This window comes from Limulus polyphemus, unplaced genomic scaffold (genome assembly GCF_000517525.1).
Source record: "Limulus polyphemus unplaced genomic scaffold, Limulus_polyphemus-2.1.2 Scaffold341, whole genome shotgun sequence".
In the NCBI taxonomy this organism is placed as follows: Eukaryota; Metazoa; Arthropoda; class Merostomata; order Xiphosura; family Limulidae; genus Limulus; species Limulus polyphemus.
The window spans coordinates 586,920-597,562 of NW_013665951.1; the positions used below are offsets into that span (position 1 = coordinate 586,920).

Consider the following 10,643-nt stretch of genomic DNA (forward strand, 5'->3'; position numbering starts at 1 on the left):
ACCGCCAACTCTTGAGCTACTCTTTTAAAAACGATAGTGGGATTGACCGTCACATTATAACGCCCCCAAGGCTGAAAGGCGAGCATGTTTAGTGTAACGGGGATTCGAACCCGGGACCCGCAGATTGCGAGTCGAGTGCCCTAACCATCTAGCCATGCCGGACCATTATAATTAGTAATTTGTATATAATCTATCATGTTTGTTGATTGTTCAAACTGTAATTAATAAATAGTATTTAACTGTATTTGAGTTATTTATGAAGCTCAGTTCTGAGGGTTCCTCTAAAAGATTTGCCCCAAGTCCTAATTCGACCATTATCAAATTTTGGATTTGTTATAGAAATACTGTAATATTTTTACGTCTGAGATATTAATTAAGTAAACATACAGTTTCCTCATTTTATACTGTGAGTGACAAAAGTTGGTAGAGCGTGAAAAGGCAGACGGAGATTCATTAAATCAGCCATGGTCTTTATGTTGATCTTTCAAACTCTTGTCTAATAAAAGCGCTGAGTTCTCTCACTACAGGCGATTGAAAGCACCCAGTTGTGCGTGACTCTCATTAAGACGTCATTTCCGCCTCCTTTCTTATACATCTACTAACATCGCGTTATAAGTCTTTTATAATGGATTCGAAGAGACCGTAATCTACAACTCTTAAAAACTGGTGGTCTCTCGGTTTAGAAAAGACAATAACCTTACATGAAAACGTGAATTCATTCAGTTTACAATCAAACTCTCTCGTGTTTGTATGTTATAGGATATTTGATCAAAGCTACACAAGGGGCATCCATCACCAACTCTTGGGCTACTCCTATCTGATCAAATAGTGGAATTTAATCATCACATTTAGAGCGCACCAACAGCTCCATAATGCGGATAGCGTTTTTGTGTTAATGGGATTGTGAATTCTCAGTCATGACATGTTAACAGCTTGGCCACGCCCAGCCCAACTTCCTCTGAATAACTTTTCTTTCGTTGACCAGATCTTCTCGATCTTTCAAGGCTAATTCGGATGTTAGTCTCCTACAGAGGTAAAAAAATATATATTTAGAGTTCTGAACACAAGTTAAAGTTGTATATAGACTTTCTAACTTTTATGATGTAACATATTTTCAGTTTCAAAATACATCTTGATCTAATAAAATTATGTCAAGGTATGTAATATATTTTATGCTACCTCTCTACTCCAATACTTTTATGGTTTGTTTATAATTAAGCACAAAGCTTCACAATGGAGGATTTATCATTTTGTCGCACATAAGCACTAAACTTGCACCGGGTCCAGAAGCGAACTCACACTGCGCCGCCGCGTTTAATATAAGTAATAGTGACACATTGTTGACTTTGTTGCTATATGCTCACGTATTTTATAGGATGTAATTGAAAATAAAAATGTATACAGACTTTTTTATGTTTGATATCTATTATTTTCATTATTATTATTCTGAAAAATTGCCATCTTCAAAATTTGCCGCCCCAAAAATTTGCCACTATAGGGCCTATTGGGAAATCCGATAGTGGCTGTAACATTTTGTTAAGAATGAAAGGTATTCATATGATTTTTTTTATATCTTGTTTGTGTGCTTCAGAATTTTGTGCAAAGCTACACACTTAACCAACACTAATTTTGAGCTAACAGACTAGAGGGAAGGCAACTTGTCAAGAGCACCCATTAGACTCCTCTTTTACTGGGGGAATGGGATTTGACGAACATTCTTATAGCGCACCCACAACCCCTAAGGACGGAGCGCTTTTGTTTTCTGACACTGGAACATGAACCATGAATCACTGCATTTTTCATTCCCGACTTCAACAAGAAAGCCTGCTATTTAACAACTTTAAGCTATTTCATTTTATCTGCTATGATCTCGTATTGCTTTCTTTGTGTGGCAAATGAAAACCAATATTGTTCTGAAAAATTCAATCCTGGAGCTGGACATAATGATTGAGATGTTCTGGAGCTGGACATAATGATTGAGATGTCCTGGAGCTAATGATTGAGATGTTGGAGCTGGACATAATGATTGAGATGTCTGGAGCTGGACATAATGCCTGGAGCTTGGACATAATGATTGAGATGAGATCCGATACGTTTCTTAATTGTTAGTTTGTTTGTTGTTAAGCGCAAAGCTATACAGTGGGTTATTTGTGCTGTCACCACCATTGGCATAGAAACCCGATTTTTAGCGTTATTAGTCCACAGACTTATCGGTGAGTCATTGGGAGCCTTAATAGTCAGAAATGTGTGTTTAGAACAAGAGAAAGATTAAAGCACTTTCCAATTACAAAAAAAAAGAGGTTAAATGTGGAATGCCAATAAAAAATACAAAAGATCTGTCAAAATTGCATTTTATAATTGGATCTATAATTGCATGTATTTCTGTTAAAAACTATAGTTTTTTTCATAAATGCTAGACCGAGTGTGAATTTGAACTTCACAAGATCTATACTTATATACACGTATGCTCAGAGGCTGTGCTTTCTGCTTGGTTCAAACCTTGGACGTTCTGTAACGTAACCACCTAGAAGATTAATCACTAACCTGCGCTGTGTTTGTTTCTTGATACTGATTATAATAAATTAAGATAAAAAATTACAGCTAAAAACTTACAACATGAAATAAGAAAAAAATTTACAGCTAAATCTTACAACATGAAATAAGATAAAAATTTACAGCTAAAAACTTACAACATAAATAAGATAAAAATTTACAGCTAAAAACTTACAACATAAATAAGATAAAATTTTACAGCTAAAACTTACAGCAGGAAATAAGATAAAAATTTACAGCTAAAAACTTACAACATGAAATAAGATAAAAATTTACAGCTAAAACTTACAGCAGGAAATAAGATAAAATATTACAGCATGAATGAAGATAAAACTATTATAGCATGAAATAAGATAGAAATATTAGAACATGAATGAAAATATAAACTGTTACATCATGAATAAAAATGAAAACTATTATAACATAACATAAGATAAAAATTATTACAGCATGAATGAACATAAAAATTATTACAGGAAGAACAAATATTTCAAAACATGTCATTAAGCATTAAATAAACACTTAATAACTCGCATCAGTTACTCAGGAAACATCTATTATCATAGAAATGCTGGCTTTTTGTAATCGTGATTATAATATGTCTGCTATACTAATCAGTATTCAACTCTTTTTGTTTTAAATTTCAGATGACCCACTGGCATTCTCCACATTTTCATGCATTCTACCCAGCAGCCAACTCTTTCCCTGCTCTTTGTGCTGATATGTTAAGCGGAGGCCTGGGATGTATTGGATTCACGTGGGTCAGTATAGATTGCGTGACAGGTGTCTGTCATTACCACTGGCATGTAGTTTTGTAGATAGAAACCGCAGTTCAGTGTTTGTTTGTATGCTGAATTAGCGTAATTTCTAAATGTCTTATATATGTTTTAATGAATAAAGCTTCGCGAGTAATAATATTTAATCCATGTTCTCTCTTTTGATACCTGTTTGTCCATAATTTAGTCAAAAGATGTTTTCTTAAACTAAATATTAACCTGCCAGTTAAAAATATTTGTTAAACTAAATGAATAATACGGCATTTTACAAACTAACTTCTTAGCTATGACCGTTTCGAATTGTTTGCTTTGAATTTCGCGCAAAGCTACAAGAGGGCTGTCTGCGCAAGCCGTCCCTAATTTAGCAGTGTAAGACTAGAGGGAAGGCAGCTAGTCATCACCACCCACTCATGGGCTACTCTTATCCCAACGACTAGTGGGATTGACCGTCGCATTATAACGCCCCCACGAGTGAAAGGGCGAGTATATTTGGTGGGACGGGGATTCGAACCCGCGACCCTCAGATTGCGAGTCGAACGCTCTAACCATCTGGCCATGCCGGGCCTCGAATTGTTTGAATTTCTGTAGAATTTTGTTATGGAAACTTAAGACTGGTCTTTGAATCAGCAAAAGGAAAAGTGACTTGGAACACGAATACTTCGTGAAGTTATACTGACGCATCAGAATATAATTTTTAATAGTTCGAAAACCTTCACGTCTTCAGAGAAGGGCGCATTTAATAAATGAAACAGTAAATACTATGAAGTGGCTTGGCTGTAAAGCGCAGGGTGGAAAATTTCATTTCCACAGAACTTCCTATTTCTTTTCATATCCTGTTCTTGTAGAACAAATAATGTCCTGAAATGCCTTTTTGTCTTTTCTTATTTCTACATGTTTTTGAAATAGTCTAGAGGATTTCTTTGTAATTTGATATCTCTTCCTGTAGGCTTCTAGCCCAGCTTGTACTGAGCTGGAGATGGTGATGTTAGACTGGTTGGGAAAGATGTTACACTTGCCTGAGGAGTTTCTCTTTTGTTCGAAAGGGCCGGGAGGAGGTGTGATTCAGGTAATGCACATGTAAATAAGAGTTGATTCACGTAACATACACGTGCAGGAAGGGTGATTCAGGTGACGTACATGTACGTGGATGCGTATAACAAAACACTAGTTTAAATTATGAGTATTATATTAAACGTATGTGTAGTGCAAATTGCGTGTTATTTTGACTGTAAATGAACAAAGGTTTTGTACCGAGTTGTTAAAAGAGGTGAAAACGATTTAATATATTTTGTTATTTTTATATAAATAGGTGAGAATATAAACATTTAACCTTTTAAGCACATCAACACAAGGTATGATGACACCATATTTGTGCGCTAATTGTGAAATATAAGGTAACAAGAAGATCCATAAAAGTATTCAAGTAATTTTCATTTGTCACTCTAAATACTGATTCAGGCCTTTAACTGGTGATTTAATTCATTATACTTCCTACATAATGATTCATCACTCTTTCGAATGAATCGAACGACGAAATGCTTTTTTGGGTTCAGATGCATGGTTCATGGTTGTTGTTGGTGACATTATTTTATTTTCTACGATACAAATAACGATAATAAGTATATATATATATATATATATATATATATTCCTAGTGACAAATGAAAATTACTTGAATACTTTTATGGATCTTCTTGTGACCAATGAAAATTCCTTGAAAACTTCGAATGGCCAATGGAAATTGTTTGAACACTTTTATGATTCTTCGAGCGACCAATTAAAATTGATTGAATACTTTTGTTGGTCTTGCTGTTTTAAAATTGATTGGGATAAACTGTAAGATGATTTAATTTCTCCATCATTGAAATATAAGTACAATTAATTTCCTTGATTAGGAAAATCATTAAATCTTGGTTTATTTTATTGCCTACTAAATTCAGGGGACAGCTAGCGAGGCAACATTAGTCGCTTTGGTCTCTGCTCGAAACAAAGTCATGTCAACTTCCAAAACAAATGTCAAGGATGATGTACCCATGGAGAAGTTAATTTGCTATGCCTCAGACCAGGTAAAGTTTTATTAATTTCCATTAATTAATTTGGATTACAAGAAAATGATTTCACTTAGCGTTTTTTTTTTCTTTCTTTTTTTGTCGTTTCAACTCCTCATTAATAGACTTCAACAGAACATTTCTTGTTCAATATGCAGGCACACTCTTCAGTGGAGAAGGCTGCCATGCTAGGAGGATTAAAGTTCCGTTCACTACCAGTCGATGACGCTTTGAGTCTTCGGGGAGACATTCTTCGAGCGGCAATTTTGGAGGATCGAGCCAAAGGAAAAATTCCTTTTTTGGTAAAGTTTTTAACGAAGCTAAATATTTACATTTTCACTCATTTTTTTTGTAATTATTTTAAAATAAATTTACTGTAAGTTATATCTATATAAAGTATTATTTGTTTTGTAAAAAATAAACCTCACTTATAACTGAAAAAACAACAAAAATGTATGATGCCACCTCCCCTTAAAAAAGGTAAACCACTTGTGAGACAAACAGAATTCATTTAATATTTTAATCGTTATATAAAAATTACTTAGAATGTTGACTCGTTTGAACCCTTCTTTGAATACTTGAATTTTAAATTAAGTTATGAACCCAATTTTGAATCCGGCTAGGGAGTTTTTTATTTATCCAGTATAACAAATGTGTTGTACTGCAAAAAACTCGAATATTTGTTATTATCATGAAAGTTTTCTCTTCTGGATGTTAGGAAATTAGTCTTTAGAGGTGAGGAGGAAGAAGTGTCAGGGAAATATTCGAGTGTCTTGTTTTTCAAAGAGTTGAAAGCTGGTATTTGTTTTCTCTCCTGGATGTTAAGAAATTAGTCTTTAGAGGTGAGGAGGAAGAAGTGTCAGGGAAACAATCGAGTGTCTTGTTTTTCAATTAGTTGAAAGCTGGTATTTGTTTTCTCTCCTGGATGTTAAGAAATTATTCTTTAGAGGTGAGGAGGAGGAAGTGTCAGGGAAACAATCGAGTGTCTTGTTTTTTCAATTAGTTGAAAGCTGGTATTTGTTTTCTCTCCTGGATGTTAAGAAATTATTCTTTAGAGGTGAGGAGGAAGAAGTGTCAGGGAAACAATCGAGTGTCTTGTTTTTTCAATCAGTTGAAAGCTGGTATTTGTATTTCCTCTCTCATCAACAACACAGTAGATTTCGACAAGAAACATGAGGCGCAGTTTATTCCTAAGTTCGCTAACTGTTTCAGAGAATTCAATTTCTCTCCAGAAGCTCTCGTCATGTTACTGGTAATGGACGATTTAACATTACATGGTGCAGTGTTCGTCAAAGTGTAGGTGCTCGCCTCCCTGGGGTTGCAAATAATCTTTTGGAGGGGCACTAGTGATTAGGGTATAGTCAATAGTGCAATAATGCCAAATTAAACGTTTTAAGATATTTTTTATTTATGAAAACAATAAGTAATTACTACAACACATAACATTTTAATGTGTACCCGTATATATTATCTCGTCACTCACTCTTTCATTCATTAAAAAAAAAAGAGTTTCAGTTGTATGCAATATATTGTTCTGCCAGAAGGTAGTATAGATATTTTCCTTGTAGTTGATGGGTGTCACGATCGTAGTTTCAGTTGTATGTTATCTATTGTTTCACCGGACGGTTGTATAGATACTTTCCTTGTAGTTGATGGTTGTCACGATCGTAGTTTCAGTTGTATGTTATCTCTTGTTTCACCGGACGGTAGTATAGATACTTTCCTTGTAGTTAATGGGTGTCACGATCTTAGTTTCAGTTGTATGTTATCTCTTGTTTCACCGGACGGTAGTATAGATACTTTCCTTGTAGTTAATGGGTGTCACGATCTTAGTTTCAGTTGTATGTTATCTATTGTTTCATTGGAGGGTAGGGTGGATACTTTCCTTGTAGTTGATGGGTGTCATGATCGTAGTTTCAGTTGTATGTTATCTATTGTTTCATTGGAGGGTAGGGTGGATACTTTTCTTGTAGTTGATGGATGTCATGATCGTAGTTTCAGTTGTATGTCACCCCTTGTTTCATTGGAGGGTAGAGTGAATACTTTTTTGTAGTTGATGGATACAGGGTCGGACCAATCGTTGACGGCGCCCTGTGCGTGATATAAATTCTGCGCCCCTCCTAAAACTGTATAAATCCGTGCCTTCAAAACTGCAAACTTGCGCCTCCTACTGGTCAGCGCTCTAAGCGTGCGCACCGCTTGTACTACCCTTTGTGTGGTCTGAAAGGATGTCATGATCGCAGATTCAGTTGTATGTTACCTCTTCTTGTCAATTCTGTTATTGCTTTATATATATTTGTGTGTGTATTTTTAATTTAAATAGTTTATGAGAAAATGAAGGTTTAAACGACAAACGTTTAGAAATACATACTCACATACGCTCTTGTACATGTTTATATATTTAATTTTTTTTCTTCTTATAATATAGGTCGTGGGAACTTTAGGAACAACTAACTCGTGCGCTTTTGATAACATCAAAGAACTGGGAAAAGTGTGTAAGGATGTGTTTTTTTATATATTTGTCCTTCTTTAAAACATATAAATCTAACAGATTATAAAGATTCTATTTTACAGGTCATAAGGATTCAAATCTAACAAGTTATGAAAATTTAAATGTAACAAGTTATGAAAATTTAAATCTAGCAGGTTATTATGATTCAAATCAAACAGACTATAAGGGTTTAAATCTAACAGGTTATTAGGATTTCTTTGGTGTTTTTTAAATAATTATTAGGTTTAAATGAACTAATTCCAATGAGGAGAGAATTGGTCCATTTTTTTAGGACAAAACTTCTTTTTCTGCTTAAAACAATTGTGAAAATCATAAATAAGTTAATTAAAATTGTCAATGAAACTCTATTGAAGTTACATTATGTGACCACTTTATTTGGAACAATACCTAATCACGGGTTGGGTCAAATTTGGCTCGAATAACAGTCATGCTACGGTGTGGCATAGAATCCACTAGGTGATGAAAGATATTCTGAGAGGTTTCCCCATTCAATCGTTAATATTGCACGCAATTCATGAAACAAGGTAGGCAGAGGACAGTGATGGTGAATGTGCATATCAACTTCATCCAAAAATTTGTCAACTGGGTTGAGATCCGGGGATTTGGTGGCGATCGAGGATGCCTGAAGTCTCCGTCCTGTTCGTCAAACCATACATGCACAATTTCGACACGGTAGATGGAGGAGAGTTGTCATCTTAGAAGACACTGTCCCAGTAAGGGTATATATATGATGCACTTGATATATGTAACACATCACTAGATGTACTTGATCAGAAATGATGCTAAAGTAAGCTGTGAAATTCATTCTATCTTCTAAAGGGACCAAGGGTATGCTATAAGAAACCATAACTCTACCATCAGAGGCCTGGACAGTTGGGACCACCTGTGCAAAATAGGGTAAAGTGTGATTCATTGGACCACATAACCTTTCACCAGTCCTCGTTAATCCAATGTCCATACTCCCTACTCCACTTTAGGTGTTTTGGTAAGCAACCAAATCCAGTGGTTTATGCAATGGTCTCCTATCCTACAGATATATTCCATTTGCTGGAATTTGTTACAACTTTCTTCGAAAGGTACAGCTAAAGATGGGTAGGAATGGCCTGTGACTGGGATAAACACATTTATAAACAGTTTAGCAGATATTGGGAAAAGCAAATATATTGCGGTGTTCAAAACAGGCGTGGCAGTGGATATACGTTTAGTAGATGCCACAGTAGCCAAGAGGGTTTCATTGGTTGGCTGCTTTAAGGTATCGGTCATTCGTGTTTATCATGAATGGAAAACATTGAACAAAATGTCTGCTGCGAGGGGGAAATTGTGATCGTAATCACGTAATGAAAGAAATAAAAGAAAGATCGTTATACAGGATGGTAACGCACATCCGTCACCAAACAATACACTATCTGACAGACATCAAGTGTTTATAATGCTGCAGTGATCATCTGACACATCACGTGATCAACCTAATTTGCATCTACAGCTCAGGTCAGGTCCAAGACTGAAAGGGCACATTGGTTCTAATAAAGTGGTCAGCCAATGTTTATATGTAAGAGCTGCTGGGCAAGCGTCGTTTACAAACTGTGTAGTCTGTAAGTGCTACTTGGCTGAGTGTGACGTCACCTTTTATTGCAGGTAATACCTGGTCTACTGTTAGGCTACGTTATTTGATGATTTGACCTAAACTCTGCATTACGTTAAATATATTTATGCTTCTGATAGTAATGACACAAAATGGACTTATAAACAGATTATTTTCATTCTTACACTCACTAAGATCGCAAAGAATAAAAACATACCAAAATTAAACTAATTTATTTAATTTGTGATTATTACTAAAAGTCAGAAATTAAAATGATCAAAACATTTCAATCAAATAACAAAGCATGAAATTTTAAAAAGCAGTTTGGATATATACACAACCTCATCTAACTCTTACATTAAACATGTCCCCCCGTGGGACACCTTCGGATTTACAACGCTAAAGCTTAAATCAGGGGGTAGATTGCCCTCGGTGGACATAGCAGATAGCCTGATGTGGTTTTGCTATAACAAAACACACAATACACATATATTAAATATTTAACATTTATCACCCTTAAGATGGCAAGGTGCCACCTGGTGACGTTAGGTGAACTTAGCGAAACCTTGGGGTTTCAATTTTTTTTAGCATATTTACTTGCTTATCCGTAAATCTAGACCTGGCCTGGTTGTAATGGAGCACTCGAATTGCAATCAGTGGGTCTCGGGTTCGTATCCTCGTCACCGAAACCATTCTTGCCCTTTCAGCCGTGGGAGCGTTATAATGTGACAGCCAATCCTACTATTCGTTTGTATAAAGAAACCCAAGAGCTGGCGGTAGTTGGTGTTCACTAGCTGCCTTCCCTCTAGTTTATTACTTCCAAATTAGGGACGGCTAGCGCAGATAGTCCTTGAGTAGCTTTGCACGAAATTCAAAAACAAACCGTAAATCTAACAATATATATATATTATTATTATTATTAAAAACATGCATTGATTTCGTTTTATTATCATTTTAATGATCATAACATTAATCCGTACAGTAATCTAGCTCTGAATTCTTGAAACCCTGAGATGTGTGCTTTTTCTGTGACGCTTTCATAATACAAAAAATACATCCTTACAAATAGGGTCCCGATGCTTGACAGTACTGTTTGTATGTACACAAAAGATGAGGACAAAAAAGAAAATATGATATGTGTGTGTATATATATATATATATATATAGTAATA

The 10,643-nt window shown here is 35.3% G+C and overlaps 1 protein-coding gene across 5 annotated transcripts in view; it reads left to right on the forward strand.

Annotated features, from left to right (window-relative positions):
- Positions 1-10,643, forward strand: part of LOC106457524 (aromatic-L-amino-acid decarboxylase-like) — a 35,585-nt gene that overhangs the window by 10,043 nt on the left and 14,899 nt on the right. For 4 of the 5 annotated variants that reach the window (XM_022383492.1, XM_013916953.2, XM_022383491.1 and 1 more), the window contains 5 exons: positions 3,201-3,314; positions 4,276-4,395; positions 5,270-5,395; positions 5,536-5,679; positions 7,806-7,872. In XM_022383492.1, the coding sequence (XP_022239200.1) occupies positions 3,201-3,314; positions 4,276-4,395; positions 5,270-5,395; positions 5,536-5,679; positions 7,806-7,872 (571 nt within the window). Of the gene's footprint in view, positions 1-650; positions 1,034-3,200; positions 3,315-4,275; positions 4,396-5,269; positions 5,396-5,535; positions 5,680-7,805; positions 7,873-10,643 lie in introns of those variants that run through there. The other variant, XM_022383493.1, reaches the window with a different exon arrangement.